General features: G+C 32.8%; 1 protein-coding gene across 1 annotated transcript; it reads right to left on the bottom strand.

Annotated features, from left to right (window-relative positions):
* Nucleotides 1–9177: 9177 nt before the first annotated feature.
* Nucleotides 9178–13461, bottom strand: LOC136223047 (uncharacterized). Its single transcript, XM_066010829.1, has 7 exons — nt 12736–13461; nt 12363–12509; nt 12093–12254; nt 11664–11825; nt 11430–11543; nt 10122–10334; nt 9178–10029 (listed from the first exon to the last, which is right to left on the bottom strand). Exons 1-7 carry the CDS (start codon nt 13126–13128, stop codon nt 9406–9408), a joined length of 1815 nt encoding a protein of 604 aa, XP_065866901.1. The 5' UTR covers nt 13129–13461; the 3' UTR covers nt 9178–9405.
* Nucleotides 13462–22975: the final 9514 nt, after the last annotated feature.

The following is a 22975-nucleotide window of genomic DNA, read 5'->3' as shown; positions in this document are numbered from 1 at the left end:
GAGTAGTTGTTCTAATAGTAAATGAAGAAATAGATATAAGGATGATTTAGTGAAATATCCAAGAATGTCTATGGTTCATATATTGATTATAGCCATGCAAGAATTAAAATCAAGATAAATAATTTATTAGTTCTTATATTTTTTATATATTATATTATATTAGCCTGTTTTTGTATTTTTTTAAGATAACAATAAGAGTATTGCTATTTACGTTTTAAACCAGAAATTTATCAAAAAATACAAGATGAAACTGAAGAGCTATCTGTAAATAAGATATTTAAAACTAAATGGTTTGATAGAAATAAAAATATAAGATATATTGTTCAGAAACATGAGAATATCATAGATACAACTACTATAAATGGTAGAGCAATGATAAATTTGATAACAGATGAAGTAATAAAACGAGAATTATCAAAATTATCACATAAAGAATCTAAGAAATATAGGAATATTTATTTTGGAGGAATAGAATTCACTATAAAAGCATATTTTCAGAAAAATATCGATACTCCTATTCAAATATATGTATTAGATGATAGAATATTAGATAATATACAAGATGCCTTAATATCAGTAGTAAGAGGGAATTTAATTTATCAGAAACTTAAATTCACAATTCAACCAGATTTTAGTGTATCATTAGAAGATAAACATAAAGATCTAGCTTTAACCCTATATTATAAATTAGAAGGAATAAGAATGCCCCCAGGGAGTAAAGTAATTAGTATAGAAACAAAAATGATATATGCCCTTACAGGTAATCATCATATAAGAAAACAAAATGATAGGGAGATATTAGTACCAAAATTATATCAGGAAATATTAGAACCAATAGAACATAAAGAATATTCAATCATAACAATACCAGACGAAATATGTATAGATTTTAATTCTAGAAAAATACAACCAATCCAGAAATTGTTACCCAAGATTGAAGGAAGAAGATTAAGTTTTAGAAAAGAGATAATAAGACAACCAAGAACCTTAGATTTATTACATTCATATTATGAAGATAAATTACGAATAAACTAAAACTCCAAAAGTACTTCGGAATTGATCTCATCCTTTAATAATTTCAATTTTTATTAAAGTAATATTATTTAATGAGCTAATAGCAAATGAATGTATAGCTGAAATCAATACAGGAACTAAAAGTTTAGTACATATTAGCAAAATAAACGAGAACAAATGTGAACTAATAGAACCACAAACGTATAATTGTCCAAATAGTACGAGAGAAATAATCATAACTAGAAGTATAAGAATTAGATTTAAAATTCAAGATTTAGAATATGAGATAATTGTAGGAGTGACAGAATATGATAGTACATATGCACTATTATTAGGATACGACTTTTTAACTAAAATAAAATATAAGATAAATAATGAAGGAATTACGATAGAAGATCAAGACAAAATCAGGTATATTAATAAAATATGAACATACCACAACAACTTGATAAAAAAGAGCGAAAATTACAAACAATAAACAATATTATGACAGAAACAATAATAGAATCTCAAATAAAATACTTAGAAATTGAATCTAAACAGCACAGATTAGAAAGTGAGATTAAACAATTAAAATCTCTATTAGAGAAACCTAAGAAAGAATGGATCAAACTCGAGGATGGATAGATAAAACGAATTTACAAAAATGAGTGACTCTAACAAAAAATTAGACCAAATATGGACAGAAATTGTAGCTAAAGAACAATTGAAGAATACTCTTAGTCTAATACAAGAAAATCAAATCCAAATCCAAGAAATGATAACACAGGAATTAACAAAACTATGGAATACATCGGAAATACCCACTTTTAAGATAATTTTAGAAAAATTAAACATGTCAGTAGCAAATATTGATAAAAGAAAAAAAACCCTTAGAAGAAGAAAGCTCTAGCATTACTTTAGGAGAGAACTTAACACAAACTAATTCAGTAGCCATTTTTACCATTATTTTTATAAAAATCTAGTTTTTTTAATTAATACCTAGAAGCCTTTAAATCTCTTTCTTCTCCTAATTGTCTCCTCCACATCCAAACTAAAATCCAAATCCGTTGCATCAGAGAAGAAATTCATGTTTCAATGGTGTCATTTGTAGCTCAATGTCACATAACTTCCAAAGGTCTTCATGTCTCACTTGCTCTCATGAAAATCACCCGCCACTGTATGTTCAACAACTAAGCATTACTGGAGACTTTAATTGGGAAAAAATTGCCCAGAAATTCTCCTGCTCTGGAATATGCAAATTTGACATTCACGGTTCAAAATTTCCAAAATCAAAACCTAAAATCAAATTGCCCAGAAATTCTCATGCTATAGTTTTCGATTTGCTCAAATAAACAAGCATTAGTGGATGCTTTAATTGAGAAAAAAAAATGCCCAGAAATTCATCAAGTTTATGGAAGAAAGCAGATATGTTCCAGTGAAGTTACCACCAGTAGGTTTGTCCTCCTCAGAGACTTGCGACCGTCTGAACCAGAGGTGTGTTTGGAGCTTTTCATGGGAGGAGAAACTCGAATGCGTGTTAAGTGATATAGCATCGTCACCACTTGTCTGTTGTTAATTTTATGTTTTAATCTTAGGAGATACCATCAGCTTCATCATTAATAGGAAAAGGCAATAGATATGTTGAGCTCACTGTTATTTGTTTGAGGATGCATATGGGCAGGCCCTCAACTGTTTGAAGTTTCAGATTAGGATTTTAATATTTCATTTGTTAAGTTAGTTCAAGTTCATATATTTTTCTTCTATCTCTTTATTTTTAGCAAATCAATCTAGTTCAAACAAATAAGTATTAGTGGATGCTTTAATTGGGAGAGCTGGAATCACATAGAAATGGTGGAGAATGAGAGTTAGAGAGAGAGAGAGAGAGGGGGAGGACAATGGAAATGGAAAAGAGGAAGAAAGGGTATAGATGTAATTTTATGTTAAGTGGTCAAATATTGACTTTTTTACCGGTCAAAAGGGTGACGTGGCGTGTTGACTTTCGTGTTGACCGGTCATTTTCACTGGCTGTACACCACAGTGGGAGGTCACCCCTAAGTTCGTACATATTAGTGAGACAAATTGAAGGTTGTACACCAAAGTGTGAAATAGAGCAAAAGTTGTACACCATGGATGAAATTTACCCCAATAAGCTTATGATATGATAGAACAAAACTACGTAGTTTTGATGATAATTGAAAAGGACACGGTAGCAAATTTGTAAATAAAAGGAAAGAGAAGTAAACGGAGGAGAGAATAGATGAGGAGAAGAATGATGATGATGTCAGCGCTGATGTCGTCACAGGAAAGAGAAAATTGTTTTATTTCTTTTTTTAAAGGGTTAATACACATATTTGCCCTTATATAATTACGGAAAAATAAATATGTCCTTATATTAAATAAATTCACAAAAATATCTCTAAATGTTCCACAAACCTACAATTATATCCTAATCTAACAGACTGAACTTATTTAACATAACACTGTTACTTTAGTCATTAGAATACAGACATACAACCAATTAACAAACTACACGTCATTGCTCAACAGTTTTCTCTCCTTCCTCCCTAACCATCTCGGAAATTCATGGGTAGTTTTCTCTACTTCTGAATTGAAGGTTTCTGGATTGTTCTTTGCCATTGGACATGATTCATGAACCTGCCATAAAATTCTTGGATGGGCAGCTAGAATTAGACTCTGATGGTTTCGCTGTGACAAAACCAGGCACTACTCAGACCAACGTGAGGGGTGTTTTTGCTGCTGGAGATGTCCAGGATAAGAAGTATAGGCAAGATGTAACAGTTGTCGGCACTGGTTGGTCCCTCTATCTCTCTTCCACTTATAAATTCATGCTTAAATACTTGTGCAACGTTGAACTTGATACTATGAGTATTGCTTTAAATGGCAGTTTTTGTAGCCATAACCCATAGCTTCAAAAATTGAAAGCGAAGATTGTGTCAGTTGGAACATAAAAAATCTGCCATATAATGTTGGAATCGGAATCGTAGAGAACGAAGTTAACGGAGTCGAGCATGGAGGCGAAGGAGAGAGTATTCGCAATTGAAATCTGTTCACCGCCTCACAGAGAACGAAGTTACCGGAGTCGAGCATGAAGAGGGCAATGGAAAAGTGGCGGCCTTGTGGATAAAAACTGAAGACGAAGACGAAATGGCCAGAATCTGAAGACCAGTTGGAAATAGATTTTAATTTAATTTATTATAGGGTTTTTATTAGTTCATCAATTGCAGGTAATGTCATTATATCAAATTAAAGGGTACATCGTTAATACCACATCACAAATCTGTTAGATTAGGATATAATTGCAGGTTTGTGGAAAATTTAGGGATATTTTTATAGATTTATTTGATATAAGGGCATATTTGTTTTTTCGTACTTATACAAGGGCAAATATGTGTATTAACCCTTTTTTAAAATACATTTTCTCGGCCTTTCTAACCTCATTTTTTGAAAAAATTTATATTGTTAGACTCGTCTAAATCAGACGGTCATTTTGAGATCCCTGAAGCTCTGGTAAAAAAAATTCCGGTGAATGTAATCCGACGATTAGGTTGGCGTTTTTCGGCGAGAAAACAAAAATACTCAAAATATTCTCAAAATATTCCAGAAAATTTAAAACATTATTCTGCGAAACTTTAATTCTTGGTTCGAAGCATGATTTCTTACGGTTTAGTCCCAATAAAACGTTTTCATTAATTTTATCCATTTTACATGCTTCAACAATTTATTCGGTCAAAACCGTAAGGAATCTCGCTTTGACCCAAGAATTAAAGTTTCTTAAAATGATGTTTTACATGTTCTGTAAGTTTTTGATAATTTTCTGAATACTTTTTTGGTCCTATCTTTCAGCATATGTGTTGGAAAAACCAGCACATACTGCTGGACGTCAGCACGTTGTTCTAAATCAGTGTAAAAATTGTTCTAATTAGTGTATCAATTATTTCAAATCAGTGTATCAATTGTTCCAACAAAATAATTATATTGTTCCAACAGAATTCTTAACTTATTCCAACAGAATATTTATATTGTTCCGACAGTGTACGAAATTGTTCCAAATCAGTATACCATTTGTTCCAACATAATACTTATATTGTTCTAATAGAATAAATCAGTGTATCAATCGTTCCAAATCAGTGTACCAATTGCTCCAACTCAGTATACCAATTGTTCCAACAGAATTATATTCTTCTAACAGAATAAATCAGTGTACCAATTGTTTCAAATCAGTGTACCAATTTTTCTAACAGAATAGTTATATTGTTCCAACAGAATACTTGTATTGTTCCAACAGAATTGTTATATTATTCCAATAAAATACTTATATTGTAAGGTCGTAGCGAGATTCCTTACAGTTTAGTCACAATAAATCATTTTCCTTAATTTTATCCATTCTACATACTTTAACAATTTACTGGTACTAAACCGTAAGGAATCTCATTTTGAGTCAAGAATTAAAGTTTCTTAGAATGATGTTTTACATTTTCTGGGTATTTTTTTTCTTACAGAAAAGCAGCCACATGATCACCAGATTCCGTTCACTGGAAATTTTTTTATCTAAGCTTCTGGGATCTTAAAATGAGCGTCTAATTAAAACGAGTCCAACGGTATAAAAAGTTTCGAAAAATATGGTTGGAAAAGTCAGGAAAATGCATTTTAAAAAAAGAAATAAAACAATTTTCACTCTCATGCGATGACATCAGCACTGACATCATCTTCCTCCTCCATTCTCTTAGAGCAACTCTAGTGGTTGGAGGGTTGCACACCCTCCAACCACTCCACCTCACCAATTTCTAACAACCCTCTCAACAAAACAACTCCAAAAAAAATCCTCTCTAGTGGTTAGTCACAATCACGGGTCCCACACGTCATATAATATTTAATTTTCATTACTTTTAATCAATTAACCTATTTTATAATAATAATAAAATCCATTAATGAATTAATATTAATTAAATAAAAATCTACCAATATTTAACATTAATCAAATAAATTTATATAATTTGAATAATTTATTTAATTGGATTTAAAAATGAATAGGTAAATATAATTTATTTTCTCCGAATTTTAATCGATTTTAGTAATTAACAAAAGTGCATTACATTAAGGAAACATACATTTGAAAAAACAAACAAGGTAAATACACTAAATTAAAAGGAAAACATGATTGAAAGAGTAAAATTTTCCGCCGTTCAAGTAGTAATGTCAGTAATTCCGAAACGTTCCCAAATGTGCTCAACTAGATCCAATTTTAGTTGACCGTGCATGTTTTTATCGCGGATTTGTAAATCCTTTGCGAGATAAGCAGCAAAATCCGAAACAGACCAATGTCATCAGAAACTATTTTATATTAATAATATAATTAATTATGAATTAATATTTAATTAATAATTTTTTTTATTAATTTAACAAATGTTAATAATTTAAATGAGTAAATGTTACTTTGTCCAAAGTTTAATTTTAATATTTAGTTCAATTAAGTTAAAAGAACGGTAAAATAAAATGTATAAAACATTTTGTGAGAACCAAATATATATTTGGTGATTTTTTTAATCATAAATATTAGTTTGTGCAATAAAGAAAGTGGTGGGGCCACACAATTTCAATCCTAGAGAGTCGCCCAATTGGGCGACCTGCTTGCTGCTGGACAGGTTATTTTTTTCACTCTAGTGGTCAGCCACTCCTGGAAAATTTCAGATTGGTCCTTTTTTTGGTACCATTAGAGTTGCTCTTATGCACATCCTTCTTTTCCTTTTATTTATAAATTTGCTACATTCTCCTACTTAATTATAAAATTGGTCTTTATCACATCATAAGCTCTGTCACACCTGATATCTTTTATATATATATATATATATATAGAGAGAGAGAGATGAGAGATTAGGTGTGACACATCTCTTATGGTCTGACAAGTCTTATTGTGTGACAATGACCAATTTTATAATTAACCAGGAGGAGGTGGCAAATTTCTAAATAAAAGCAAATAGAAAATTGTTTTATTTCTTTTCTTTAAAATGCATTTTTCCAACTTTTCCAACCTTGTTTTTCAAAAAATTTTATACCGTTGGACTCGTCTTAATTAGACGGTCATTTTAAGATCCCAGAAGCTCGGGTAAAAAAAAATCTGGTGAATGGAATCCGGCGATCTGTTTTTCTGTGAGAAAAAAATATCCAGAAAATTCTCAAAAAATTCCAGAAAATGTAAAACACTATTTGAGAAACTTTAATTCTTGATTCAAAATGAGATTCCTTACGGTTTAGTCCCAAATCAACGGAATCTGATGGTTAGATTGGCATTTTTCGATAAAAAAAACCCCCCGAAAGTGCTCAGAAAATTCTCAAAAAATTCCAGAAACTGTAAAACATTATTTGGAGAAACTTTAATTCTTGAGTCGAAGTAATATTTCTTACGGTTTAGTCCCAATAAAACTTTTTCCTTAATTTTATCTATTTTACATCCTTCAACAATTTATTGGGTCAAAACCGTAAGAAATCCCGCTTCGGCCCAAGAATTAAAGTTTCTTAGAATAATATTTTACATTTTCAGGAATGTTTTGAAAATTTTCTGGGCACTTTTTTCTCGCCAGAAAATGCCCACCCGGATCCCTTCACCGGAATTTTTTTTACTTGAGCTTCAGGGATCTTAAAATGACCGTCTAATTTAGACGAGTCTAATAGTATAAAATTTTCAGAAAACGAGGTTAGAAAACATTTTTCTGTTGGAACAATATAAGTATTATGTTGGCACAAATGGTACACTGATTTGGAACAATGTAAGTAGGACAAAAAAATGTATCCAGAAAATTATCAAAAAATTTCAAAACATGTAAAACATCATTTTAAGAAACTTTAATTCTTGGCTCAAAGCGAGATTCCTTATAGTTTTGACCCAATAAATTGTTGAATCATGTAAATTGGATAAAATTAAGGAACAAGTTTTATTGGGATTAAATCGTAAGAAATCCCGCTTCGACCCAAGAATTAAAATTTCTTAGAATAATGTTTTACATTTTCTGGAATGTTTTGAGAATTGTCTGTGCACTTTTTTTCTCGCCAGAAAACGCCCACCCGGATCTTAAAATGACCGTCTAATTTAGACAAGTCTAATAGTATAAAATTTTTTGAAAAATGAGGTTAGAAATGTCGGAAAAATGTATTTTAAAGAAAAGAAATAAAACATTTTTCTGTTGGAACAATATAAGTATTATGTTGGAACAAATGGTACACTGATTTGGAACAATATAAGTAGGACAAAAAAAACGTGCCCAAAAAATTATCAAAAAATTACAAAACATTTAAAACATCATTTTAAGAAACTTTAATTCTTGGCTCAAAGCGAGATTCCTTACAGTTTTGACCCAACAAATTGTTGAAGCATGTAAAATGAATAAAATTAAGGAAAACGTTTTATTGGGACTAAACGGTAAGAAATCACGCTTCAACCCAAGAATTAAAGTTTCTTAGAATAATGTTTTACATGTTTTGAATTTTTTTGAGAATTTTCTGGGCACGTTTGTTCTCGCCGGAAAACTTCCACCCGGATTCCGTTTACCGGAAATTTTTTTACTTGAGCTTCAGGGATCTTAAAATAACCGTCTAATTTAGACGAGTCTAATAGTATAAAAAATTTCGGAAAACGACGTTAGAGATGTCGGGAAAATGTATTTTAAAGAAAAGAAATAAAAAATTTTCTCTATCCTCTCTTTCATTTTATTTACAAATTTCTCACCTTACCTTTTTTAATTATCATCAAAACTACGTAATTTTGTTTTGTCACACCCTAATCCCTTGTCACACTGGATCTCACCCATATATATATATATATATATATATGAAGATTTTATAGTGAAAGTATTGCACGTGGTGAATATTAGGAAACAGTAGACATATCACAAGGATTCAAAAGCTAAGAGGGTGTTTGGTTGCTCCTTTTCATGTTCCTTTTTGCCTTTTCATTTCAAAAGGCAAAGTTTTAGGTATTTAGTTAGTGATCTCCTGTTTGCCTTTTACATCTGAAAAGCAGCTTTGAGTGAAAAGCAGCTTTGGGTGTTTCGTTAGTGATCTCATGTTTGCCTTTTACACCCGAAAAACAGTCTTTTACAAAAACATAGAATCTCTACCAGCAAACCGTAACAGTAAACAGCAAGTAAAACAAATCGGCCCTAAATATACAAAAATGAAATCCTCAACTCAATTCATAAATTGTGAATTAATGTACATGGTAAAAACCGTTCCAGATGTGAAAACAGAAAATAATAAAATGAAGTCACTAAAATATAGATAATGTACCTAAAACCCAAGCTGTTACAACATGACACAAGATAAGACGAACCAGTATTGATTATCTAAATTTTTAATGCCCTAGAATTTTTGGATTTTTCATCCCCAAAGTTCAGCTTACCATCCACCATAATTTCCTCTGTACCCACCATTGCCCGAGTCATTAAACCTCGGATACTGGAAACCTACGTTGGAACCATGTCGCCAGTCGTTGCTATGCTGAACTTCCCCGTGTCGCCAGTCGTTGCTATGCTGAACCTCCCCATGTCGCCAGTCGTTGCTGTGATGAACTTCCCCGTGTCGCCAGTCGTTGCTGTGATGAACTTCCCCGTGTCGCCAGTCGTTGCTATGCTGAACTTCCCCATTTACTCTCATTCTCTTCCCCGATTGAGAATTTGACATGTGCGAATAACCCTTGTGCATTCTCTTGAAAGATTGAGAGCCTGATGTCTGACCATCCGTCATAAAGTTAAAATTCATATGATCCATATAATATGGCGTTGATGGAGAAGTCCATCGGTTTTTTCTGCTCTTTGATTGGGACATATCTCCAGGATCTTCCATAATCCATCCTCCCCTTTGTTGTTGTTTTTGTGGTGTCATAAAGTTTCTTTCTTCAGATATGGTTTTTCTCCTGCGATGCTTGCCAAATTCTGGAGCAGACTTCAATTCTGCAGCTCCTTTCTTTTCTCGATTGGGTTTTAAGGTAGGAGTTGAAAATTCATTGATACTCTTCCCAGTCTGCATAGTCAAGTGCATTCATAATGTTTAGGCAACATATAATATTCATGTGAATAAATGCCATTTACCAAACTTGCATTTGCTAAACTTGCCTTCACCGAGCTCATGCACTCACGTGCAAAATGCCCTCCTTCACCACATCTATAGCATATATTAGGTGAAGCTGCAGTGTTGGCTTCATCACGTAAACTTGTCTTCACAGAGCTCATGCATTCACGCGCAAAGTGCCCTCCTTCACCACATCTGTAGCATGATGTATTAGGTGAAGCTGTAGTGATGGCTTCCTCACGTAAACTCGAGCATTCCTGCACAAATAAATATCCATGAATCCAGAAGCAGGGCTATAGTTATTTGGACCAAACAAAAGGAGATAATGTGACCGCTACCAGGATATGAACACCAAAAACTAATAATACAAACACCAATAATAATGGACAGATCAAGTTCAAGATCATTACAGTTCAAGATCTACACTAGGCAAAATTTTGAAACACGCATCATTAAATGAAATATTTACAAGTATTTGGATTGGATAGATACATGGTTACATTACGTGCAATAAATGAAAGCTTTGCTTTCACTTCAGTCGATACTTAAAAGAAAAATAGATAAGGAAAAAGTTGATGAGTTGCTCTAAGAAACAGCAGCATGAACTATAACAAGGGAAATGGCAATTGGATATAATAACCTCAAACTCTGACTTTATTTTCCTTTCTTTTTTTAAGAAAAGTGTTACCATCCATAACATCCAAAAATTGTTCGAGAGTTGACAGAGGGATATGACAGATTTATACTTAAGCTGTTGAGCATTTGAAGAAAGAATGTGAAGAAAAAACAGTAACAATAATAGCAGGTTAAAATGCATGGTTCTACAGATAATAATACCCTTAGAAGAAACTTTTATCACTAAGACTATATCAGTGGGTCACTCACCCTTTCAGCCTTTCTGGAATGCTTTCGTCAAATTTAAGCAGTTGGTCCAAGTTCTCCTACAACTACTTCAAAAATTAACTTTCTTGTATTTCCTACCTATCTGGTAAGCAAGAGCGGGGCGTTCAGGTTATATTTGAAACCATTATGGCTTCCTCCTATTTCTCACTCAAAGGACAGTTAAGTAAAGCAAAGCAGGCACTTAAAATGCGCTTATACTATCCATTGCACTGATGTTTCAATTCCCTTACTAGTGACCTAATGACTCCAATCATTCTATCTTAGGCAAGAGTTCCCCTAATATCACTTTTTCCTTTTGGTTCCATAGGACCACAATTATGTACATCAAATATCCATTATAGACTCCTTTAACCATAGCTACAAAAGCAGATATACACAGCAACAAACAGAAAGACACCCTCAAGAAAAGGGGAAAAAAGTCTGACAAAATGTTCACTACTAGTACTTACCAAACCAATATGACCCAGTTGACCACATTTATAGCAAGAAACTTCTCTTGGACTATTAAAGATATTCACACAACATAGATGGCCAAAACTCTTGCAGATGTAGCATTGTATCTCCTGAGCAAGGGGGAAAAAGAAAAGGAAAGTTATAATATTGAGATTAGCCACTCAAATTCAAATTGTCTTCAATAATGCACAAAGGAAAATTGAAGTAACTAAAGAAAAATGGAACACAACCTTCAGATCATCAAGTGTATAACTGTTATCACATGAAAACATATCATGGCCAGAATCTCCACATTTTAGACAGACTTTTGAAGTCAGAGGGCCACCCTTGTGTTTCTCAGGACACTTTTTTGGACGGTGCCCAGGTGTTTTGCAAATAGAGCAAATGCGCTCCTACAAAGAAATCAAGCACAGAAGACCCATATAAAATTATTTTTGAGTTGCAAATCTATCTAATATAAATTACAAGGCAACTTGAACATGAAAGGAAGGGAATGGAAGGTTCATCTACAAAATAAAGATAACTAGGCCTTAGGAAAAGCAAATTGGTTTCAATTGGCATATACATAAATCTCTTCACATGAAGTAGAAAGTCAACGTCACCAAAAAAGCCTAGTTATATATAAACAAATTTTTGAGTTACAATTTTAGGTTACAAACCTTGGAACATTGCCTAAATCCATGCTCCAAACTCCCACAGAGAAAGCATGGCCTTTTCTTTTTCTGAAATGATGGGCAATTCACTGCCATATGACCATCCTCACCACAATTATAGCATGACGACCAGCCACTACCCGGAGGATCAAAGTATCGTCGACCTCGCTGACAGAATAAACATCACAACACTAATCTAAGCCTTCAAATTGAATTGCATTCTCTACTATTTATTCAACTTTTCCAAATCATATATTAATATCTAATTTAACTCACAAGAAGCTTTCTAAGCACCACATTGTCAGATGCCTGAACAGAAGCAGTATCCACATTTTCATCTATTTCAACTTGGGCCTGGACTGCCTTTGAGTTCTCCACCTTTTCATTTGTTCCTGCCTTATCTTCTTCCTTTGAACTAGCATCCTAATGCAATTATGGATTCAGCATATTATCAAAAATACGAAATTGTTATACCAAAAATCAAATTACACAATCTTAAACTAGTAATTTACACCAACAAATACTCAATTAAGAAACTGTATAAAATTCAATCTGTCTATAGACCCATTAAGCTCCTGATAATAAGCTGTATAAAAGCAATTCAATCAAGTGAAGGACTATACAAGTAGCAAACTAAACAGAGACTTACATATTGGTCTCCAGTTTTGATATTTTTAACCTTTTTCTTCTTCCTTCTTTTCTTAGTAACTGCTTCAGCATCCTGCGACAAAGTCAATCCATCCTCCCCCAGTATTCCGTCACCATTAGCAACAATGCCACCAATATGACGGACACCGAGAATACCGCCATTATTATTATTATCATATACATTATCGTGAACCAAAACGACATCCTGATTCTCGTTTTCAGCCACCTTCGCCGCTCGCATAAGCAGCGATTTTTCAACGATCTTCAAGCTGAGATCCTCGTTTGCTTCGTCATCCTCATCACCGCTACTCACGAATATGACCGGATTCAGTTCTTCTACCCCATCTTCTTCAATTTTACCTTTTAGATTCTCCGCCCGCCCCATTTTTTGCATGAAGTAAGAAAAACCACTAATCAGAAAAACCCAAATTGGAATGAAGAGTAGAAATAGGGACTTCCTGATGCTAAACAGACCCCACGTAAAGAAGTTAACGAGTAGATATTCCGGTTATCGATGTCTCGATAGCAGAGAGATTTAGACAAGAAGAAAGCCGAAGTAAGAGTAACTCAGGGAATAAGAAGGGGGGATTTGAAAGTATAGAATTAGCCACTTAGGGTTTCTGAGTGACGAAAAGAATAAGAGAGGAGAGGAAGACGAAAGGGTAAGGGAGAGACCGCGGAGGCGTTTTGTGGTGTAAGACGGCGGATCTCGAAAGATGAAAGGTTAGCAGAAACGACGCCGTCTGTACTTGATTATCTTTTACATATGGATTTGTGTTTATGATTTTTTTTAGGGAAAATTACAAAACTGGGTCAAATGGGAGGCCTATTTACATATTTAACCCATTTACTTATCCTACTACATATCTAGACTGATTTTGTGTGACTTTCCCATAATACTCCTAACCTTCCCACTTCCACCACTCGCGAATCGCCGCTCCCCCTATCTCCTTGGTTATGCGAAAAGTTGCTCCTGCATTAATGATTTCAAGACTTTTGATCTTCCTTTCTTCCTTTAAATTGCATGAAATATGCACCATTTAGTCAAAATCACAATGAATTTCTCTTTTTCCTCTCTCCATCTCTTGATTCTGCAATTTTCCAACCCTAGAAAACGAAGCCATGGTTTTTCATCTTTCTGTTCGTTGCTTGGTTTCTTTCTTCTCGTTACCATCAAAGAAATGGTTTTTCTACGTTATTTCCTTCGTTCTTCCCATGTTATCATATTGTTATTGTCGCTTTTGGAGGTGAAAGAGGCGAAAAATGTAAGTATCTGTTTTTTTTCTGCGTTTTTTTCATGAATTCACTTCGCAATCGATGGTTTCGCTAAGCTTTGCGAAGAGAACGAGCCTGGAAAGTGACGATCTACTTTGTTAATCGTTGATTCGCGAAGATATGCGAAGAGAAAGCGTCTGAAACGTATGGATCTACCTCGCGAATCGATTAGTTCGCGAAGTCTGCGAATAGATCCTCACGTTCCAGACCCGCAGACTTCGCGAAAGCATCGATATGCGACGTAGATAGTCACGTTTCTGACCTCGCAGATTTAATTATTGGAAGAATATAAGGATTATAATTATTTTCTAAATAATATAACTAATATAAATTTGAAGATACTATATTAAATACTAAGAAACAAAAATGAAATTGAAGACATAGATAATAAAATTGATTTGGAACAATTGGTAAACTGATTTATTATGTTGGAACAATATAAATATTATGCTAGAATAATAGAACTATTTTGTTAGAAAAATTGGTACGCTGATTTATTCTGTTGGAACAAATGGTACACTGATTTGGAACAATTTCGTACACTGTCGGAACAATGTAAGTAGGACAAAAAACGTACCCAGAAAATTATCAAAAAATTCCAAACATGTTAAACATCATTTTAAGAAACTTTAATTCTTGGCTCAAAACGAGATTCCTTACGGTTTTGACCCAACAAATTGTTTAAGCATGTAAAATTGATAAAATTAAAGAACAAGTTTTATTGGGACAAAACCGTAAGAAATCTCGCTTTGTCCCAAGAATTAAAGTTTCTCAGAATAATGTTTTATATTTTCTGGAATTTTTTGTGAATTTTCTGGACACTTTGTTTTTCGCCAGAAAACGCCCACCCGAATTCCGTTCACCAGAATTTTTTTTACTTGAACTTCAGGGATCTTAAAATGACCGTCTAATTTCGACGAGTCTAATAGTATAAAAATTTTCAAAAAACGATGTTAGAAATGTCGGGAAAATGTATTTTAAAGAAAAGAAATAAAACAATTTTCTCTACCCTCTCTTTTCTTTTATTTACAAATTTGCAACCCTGCCCTTTTCAATTATCATCAAAACTACGTAGTTTTGTTATGTCACACAATAAGCTCATTGTCACACCCTAAACCCTTATCACACTGGATCTCACCCCTATATATATATATATATATATATATATATATATATATATATATATATATATGAGATGACTCTTGTGAGAACCATTTCTTAGATGAGAACACTTTCTTAGGTGAGAACCACTAAAACTACGTAGTTTTGAGTCTAAAAATTAAAAAAAAAAACGCTGCTGCCATAGGGGTTCAAACGTTGGACCCTTTGTTTACACTCCATATTACTTATCACTGAGCTAATTACTTTTCTTCTATGTTATGTCTCGCGCTGATTAATATACCACTGCACCTCTAGCTTCTATTGTTTAATATTTGACGCATGCACTTATTAATATCGATTAAATGTGCATTATAATGAATTATTAATAGAAAAAAAAGAAACGTGCATAATAATGAATTATTAATAAAAAAAAATCCAAGAACATGCTCTAATTTCTTATTTATTTAATTCCTCCATATTTTTGTAATTTATGTTTTAAAATGTTAAGGACGATATTCTAAATATTGTTACATGTGTTCTTAACTTTATAATTTGTGTTCTAAAAATTAAGTATAATGTTTAAAAAAACAGTAAATATATGGACCATTTTTGCATTTGTTCTATAATATAATTTATAACTCATATTCTAAATAACATAACGTATGTTCTAAAGTTTATAGTTTGTGCTCCAAAAATTAAGTATAATGTTCTAAAAAAAATCAGTAGATATCTGGATTGTTTTTCATTTGTTCCAAAAATATAATTTATAACTCATGTTCGAAAAAACATAACAAATGTTCTAAAAAACATAATGTATGTTCTAAAAAACATAACGTAAGTTCTAAAGTTTGTAGTTTGTGTTCCAAAAATTAAGTATAATGTTCTAAAAAAATCAGTAGATATTTGGATCGTTTTTTCATTTGTTCCAAAAATATAATTTATAACTCATGTTCGAAAAAACATAACACATGTTCTAAAAAACATAACGTATGTTCTAAAAAAATATGTCGTATGTTCTAAACTTCATAGTTCGTGTTTTAAAAGTTAAAATATATGTTGTTTCAAAAAAAAAAGTTAAATTATATGTTATAACGTATGTTTAAAAAAATATATTTTCTTATATAACATAAATTACAAAATATAAAGGAATTAAATAAATAAGAAATTGGAGCATGTTCTTGAATTTTTTCTATTAATAATTCATTATTATGCACATTTCTTTTTTTTTCTATTAATAATTAATTATTATGCATATTTAATCAATATTAATAAGTGCATGCGTCAAATATTAAACAATGAAAGCTACAGTGCAATGGTATATTAATCAGCGCGGCACATAATACACAAGGAAAGTAATTGGCTCAGTGGTAAGTAATTTGGAGTTTAAACAAAAGGTCCAAGGTTTCAAACCCTCATGGTAGTAGCGTTTTTTTTTTTAATTTTTAGACTCAAAACTACGTAGTTTTGAGTGTTCTCACCTTGAGAAAGTGTCCTCACCTAAGAGGAGGTTCTCACTTGATCCCTCCCATATATATATATTATGTATTATGTATTATGTATTACCACCGAGCTAATTGCTTTTTTTATGTATTATGTCGCGCGCTGATTAATATACCACTGCCCTTTTAGCTTCTATTGTTTAATATTTGACGTATGCACTTATTAATATCGATTAAATATGCATAATAATGAATTATTAATAGAAAAAAAAGAAATGTGCATAATAATGAATTATTAATAGAAAAAAATCCAAGAACATGCTCTAATTTCTTATTTATTTAATTCCTTATATTTTTGTAATTTTTGTTATATAAGAAAATATATTTTTTAAAACATACGTTAGAACATATATTTTAACTTTTAAAACACGAACTATGAAGTTTAGAACGTACGACATATTTTTTAGAACATACGTTACGTTTTTTAGAACATGTGTTATGTTTTTTCGAACATGAGTTATAAATTATATTATAGAACAAATAAAAAAACGATCAAGATATCTACTGGTTTTTTTAGAACATTATACTTAATTTTTGGAACACAAACTATATATTTTTTAAAACAAACGTTAGAACATATATTTTAACTTTTAAAACACGAACTATGAAGTTTAGAACGTAAAACATATTTTTTAGAACATACGTTATGTTTTTTAGAACATGCGTTATGTTTTTTCGAACATGAGTTATAAATTATATTATAGAACAAATGAAAAAACGATCGAGATATCTACTGATTTTTTTAGAACATTATACTTAATTTTTGGAACAAAAAATATAAACTTTAGAACATACGCTATGTTTTTTAGAACATACGTTATGTTATTTAGAATATGAGTTATAAATTATATTATAGAACAAATGTAAAAATGGTCCATATATTTACTATTTTTTAAAACATTATACTTAATTTTTAGAACACAAATTATAAAGTTTAGAACATATGTAACAATCTTTAGAACATCGTCCTTAACATTTTAAAATATAAATTACAAAAATATAGAGGAATTAAATAAATAAGAAATTAGAGCATGTTCTTGGATTTTTTTCTATTAATAATTCATTATTATGCACATTTCTTTTTTTTCTATTAATAATTTATTATTATACACATTTAATCGATATTAATAAGTGTATACATCAAATATTAAACAATAGAAGCTAAAAGGGTAGTGGTATATTAAACAGCACGCGACATAATATACAAGAAAAACAATTGGCTCAATGGTAAGTAGTGTGAAGTGTAGATGTAGAGTCCTAGGTTCGACCCTCCTAAGCAATAGGTAACATTGAGTTTTATATATTAAAAAAAGGGATAAGTACAAAAATAAATATTGTGGTTACACCTGTTTTCGATTGCAGTCTTGTGGTTTAAAAATTTACAAAATGATACCTTGAGGTTCATTACATTAGCAAACACATACCAAATTGACTAACGGTGTTAAAAGTCAAAAGGAAAATAGTTAATTTGGTCCTTATATTATTATCTAATTATCACAAACAAACCCAAAAAAAAAAATCAATTATACCATCTTCCCCATCTCTTTAATTTCTTTTTTTTCTTCTCTCTCTTCTCTCTCATCTTTCTTAAATTTTCTCTCTCTAAAATCAATTTAGGGTATAATTAAAGAGAGAGAAACTATCAACGAAACAACTAATGTAGTTTTACCATCTTGCCAAAATTGATGCACATTAGAGAAAAATTGATTTTACCCAATTAATCCTAACAATAATGAACACTAAATTCATTTATTAATTAATTCTCTTTCTAAAAATTTCTGAAGACAAATAAAGAAACCATTCTTTATCTCAATTTTGTTCTTGGCGCCAAGTAATTCCCACAATTCATGCTATTGCACCAGTACAACATTCATCAACCAATCGTATGGAAATGTTTACAACAACACAGAGATTTGAATCTTCAAAACAAAATCTGTTCATTTCGCAGATTGAGAGAATTATGGAATTTATACAAAAAGAAACTACTCATTAAGACCCAAAAAAGAAACTACTCATTAAGACCCAAGAAAAGCAAAATTACATAAACATGACCAGAATAAGGTCATCAATCTGCGAAATCTGATTATACAAAATTGAAATTTACATGATCGGATTCGATCTTCTTATGTATTACACATCAAATATCTAAGAAATGAAGTAAGAAAATTAGATGATTCTATTTTGCGTCTCCAGAAACAGAAAGACAAGAACAAGTATACAAAATTGAAAATAAATTACAGTATTCTTCTTTGTGTCTCCAGAAAAACAAGAAGAGAGAGAAGAGAGAAAGAAGAAAAAAAAGAAAATTAAAGAGATGGAAAAGATGGTATAATTGATTTTTATTTTTTATTTTGGGGTTTGTTTGTGATACTTAGATAATAATAAGGTTTAATTTATAAAATCAATAAATGTAAGGACCAAATTAACTCTTTTCCCTTTGACTTTTAACATCGTTAGTCAATTTGGTATGTATTTGCTAACGGAATGAACCTCGGGGTATCATTTTGTAAATTTTTAAACCACAAGGCTGCAATCGAAAACAGATGTAACCACAAGGTTTATTTTTGTACTTTTCCCTTAAAAAAATCTTCTATATTAATTTCTTTTAGTTTGTACACATCAAATTTAAAAAGTATATTAAAAACTAAAAATGATAAAATAAAAAATATATAATTAAATTATAAAAGTTATATTTAAAATACATAATCAAATTATAATTTTTTGTGGTTTGGTTGTCCTCCTGTTTGATGGATTTATTTGTGTGAAATGTTAGAGGAGTGGCAAACAAGGCTACCCGTCTCCATGTGAAGGATTTAATTAAACAGTTCAACCCTTGTTGCTTTGCTTTACTGGAAACTAAGATCAGTGGAGCTAAAGTAGATGATGTGGTTAAGAAATTTAAAAGCTGGAAGTGTGTTCGGTCTGAGGCTATTGGCCGTGCTGGTGGGATTTGGCTTTTCTGGAAGACTGATCTAATTCTTTTTTATATCGTGAAGATGGATAAGCAATTTATTCACGGTAAAGTCATATGTCCTGGTAAAGACCCTTTCTTTATCACCATTGTGTATGCTGATCCTATCCTCGCCCATCGTAAACGTCTTTGGGAGGTTTTATATAGTATTAGTGCTAGTATGGTGGATGCTTGGTTGGTTGCTGGTTATTTTAATGATATTGCTCTTATGAGCGATCAAAGAGGTGGATGGAATCATTATATTAATCGGTGTCTGAACCATAAACAGAATATAGATTTGTGTGGATTGTCGGACCTTGGTGCAGCAGGTCATAAGTTTACGTGGAAACGTAATAGCACGTTTCTTCGCCTAGACAAAGTTTATACTAATATCACGACTCGTAGTTGGTTTCCGGAGGCGGCTGTGCTGAATCTTCCCTTCCGTCATTCTGATCACTGTCCTATCTTATTCAGACTGGTTAGAGCTCTGCATCCTAAAGGGGTGAGACCTTTTTGGTATTTGGTGGTATGGGAGTCTCACCCTGAGTTCAAAAAATTTGTTCAGGACAATTGGAAGCCTCATTCTAATGTGTTACAAGCGGCGGATGGTTTTAGAAGTAACATGGTGGGCTGGAATAAGAACGTTTTGGCCACATTATCAGAAGGAAGCATAAAATTATGAGTAGGATTGCCAGGATTCATCGCGCCTTGGAGATTAGGTATGACCATAGTTTGAATTGTCTACTCAGGTCTCTTCAAAATGAGTTGGAAGCTGTGTTGCGGCAGGAAGAGTTGCTTTGGTTTCAAAAATCAAGGAAAGCTTGGATTAAGGACGGAGATCGAAATACTAGGTATTTCCATCTCTCTACGGTTATCAGAAGGCAAAGGAATCAGATTGAAGCTATAAAAATCCTAATGGAGAGTGGGTTTATGAGGATGAGGAGATTTGTCATTTGGCCCTGAATTTCTATAAAGAGTTATTTTAGGAGGATCAAGTGGATTTGGATAGAGCTCAGACTAGCGGTACTTTTCCTACGGTTAGTGAAGAGAAGATTCTTGAAGCCTTTCACCCGATTGATTATAAAGAGATTAGCCAGGCTATCTTTAGTATCGGGGCTACCAAAGCTCCGGGGATTGATGGGCTCTCGGATGGTTTTTATCATAAACATTGGGGAACGGTTAAGGATGGGATCTGCAGTTTTATCGAGGGGGTTTTTTAGTGGTTCTGAGGATATTAGGCTGGTTAATAAAACTCTACTAGTTCTGATTCCTAAGGTGGAGAAGCCTTCTTCTTTCTTACAAATGAGGCCGATTAGTCTGTGCAATGTTCTCTATAAGGCTGTTACCAAAATTGTGGCTAATAGACTCCGTTGTATTCTCCCTGATATTATCAGCCAGAATCAAGGTAGTTTTGTGCCTGGTAGACAGATGATGGATAATGTAGTTGTTGCACAGGAAATGGTTCATTCGATGGAAGTTAAAAAGGGTAAGCGCGACATTGTGGCTTTAAAACTTGATCTGGAGAAAGCCTATGATCGGCTTAACTGGAGTTTTCTTCTTGAGAGTCTGAAGAGAGCTGTGATCCCGGAGAATTGGAGGAGGTTAATTGAGGTTTGTATTACTTCTCCAGTGTTTCAAGTTATGATAAATGGGGATTTGTCCGAGGAATTTACTCCTACCTAGGGTATTCTTTAGGGTGACCCTATGAGCCCTTTCTTGTTCGTTATTGCTATGGGGAGGTTGACTCACCTTCTACAGGAGGCTGTGGTAACTGGGAGTTTTCATCCTATTTCCATTAACAAGTTTTTCCCCCTGATGACGCATTTATTTTTTTTGCGGATGATGTGATGATGTTTGTCGAGGGAAGTGAGGAGCAAATTGGGGTGATTATGGATATCCTCAATTGCTTTTGCTCTGCCTCTGGACAAAAAGCTTAATATCCAAAAATCACGGATGCTGTGTTCTAATAATATGGACCAGGGTGTCTGTAAACGGCTGAGTGAGTTGTCGGGCATTCCTCTTACCAAATCTTTAGGCAACTACCTAGGGATTCCTCTCCATAATGATAGAGTATCTAAGGCGTCTTTTGTTGAGCGATTTCCGCAAGTGCACGGTATACGCTTGTAGTAATAAAAGATATCGATCCCACAGGGAACGTTTTTTAACAAAACTTATTTATAATCGGTTGAATTTTACTTTTAAAGGTTTATAATATGGAAATCGTTGAATTGGATTTTGGTTATGAAATTGCTAGAATGAGAATTAGATTAGAATATGAAAATGTTAGAAAATATTCTGATTTAAGAATGAATTTGCAAAACAGGAACGTTTAGTACTTTTTAGAAAAGTAAACTAATGTATCGTTTGCATTAAGCAAAGAAACAACTTTAAACTTTGTATGAATTATAAAGATGAAATAAATGACGGAACCTCTAATTAATTGGCTTTGAACGCGACAAACCCCTTAACCGGGATAAATTGCCCTTAACCAAATTAAAACTCTACCGAGATAGTAATTTGCTTAAGTGTTCAACAAAGTTTCCTTGTAAAGATTTGAATTAAATACGTTTTAATGAAAACACCAGCAGTCACTTTAGTGGATTGGTTACCATAAGTGCTGCATAACGATCTATCGAATAGAACAGACTTTAGTAGATGAAATATAAATTGATACAAGTTTACAGAGAACATGGAGCATTGAATTATTCGACGGCGTGCAAGTGAATGGGTTGATCAATCCTTTCCTTGGGTTTCGTTAGAGTTTGTCAGGCTCAGGGGCGAATCCTCTCCTCAATCTTCTCGCTGTAACTTCGTAATAGGGATACGGTCGGCCTCTACCAAAATGAAAGCTAAACTGGAACAATGTCTAAACGTTACTAAATTTTGTTATTAATTTGTAAACAATGTGTGTACATCATATTGCTTTTGAACAAAAATGAAATCTAATCTCTGATCTCTGACTCATTTCTAAGTCAGAGTTTCTGCATAACTCTTGCACTAATCTCTTTCTTCTAACTCTCTCATTATATTCAACTCTCCATCAACTCTTTATTTATAGATGTTGAAGAGTCTTGATCGAAGTGTCGTGTCCGTTGTGAAGGATCGTGTCCGCTGCAAAAGATCGTGTCCGTTGTGAAAGGACGTCTTTATCCACCCGAACGAACGCGTTTCTTGGAATTAAACATGTGTTCATTGTACTTGGCAGAGTTTCTGCTCTTACCGAGAATTATTAAATTCTCTACCGTGAATGGGGGAGCATCAAGTTGAGCTTCGGACGAAGGGAAGAAGTGGCTGAAGGACGCGTGTCGCGATCGTGAAAGAGGGGGGCCGCGGTCGCGGCACGGAGCTGTTTTTGAATTTCTGCTCTCGTTCGTGTCCTCGATTTGGCGTTATTAATTTTCGTCGTCTTTGACTCC

This window comes from Euphorbia lathyris, chromosome 3 (genome assembly GCF_963576675.1).
Source record: "Euphorbia lathyris chromosome 3, ddEupLath1.1, whole genome shotgun sequence".
Lineage (NCBI taxonomy): Eukaryota > Viridiplantae > Streptophyta > Magnoliopsida > Malpighiales > Euphorbiaceae > Euphorbia > Euphorbia lathyris.
This window is presented reverse-complemented; position numbering and strand designations above follow the sequence as displayed.

Bases quoted from the DNA above. Each gene is read 5' to 3' on its own strand.
- LOC136223047 (XM_066010829.1), bottom strand. From the start codon at position 13,128: ATGCAAAAAATGGGGCGGGCGGAGAATCTAAAAGGTAAAATTGAAGAA. The intron at 11,826-12,092 runs GTTTGTAACCTA...ATTTCTTTGTAG, and splicing joins GATTTAGGCAATGTTCCAAG to GAGCGCATTTGCTCTATTTG. The intron at 11,544-11,663 runs GTTGTGTTCCAT...CCCCTTGCTCAG, and splicing joins ATACACTTGATGATCTGAAG to GAGATACAATGCTACATCTG.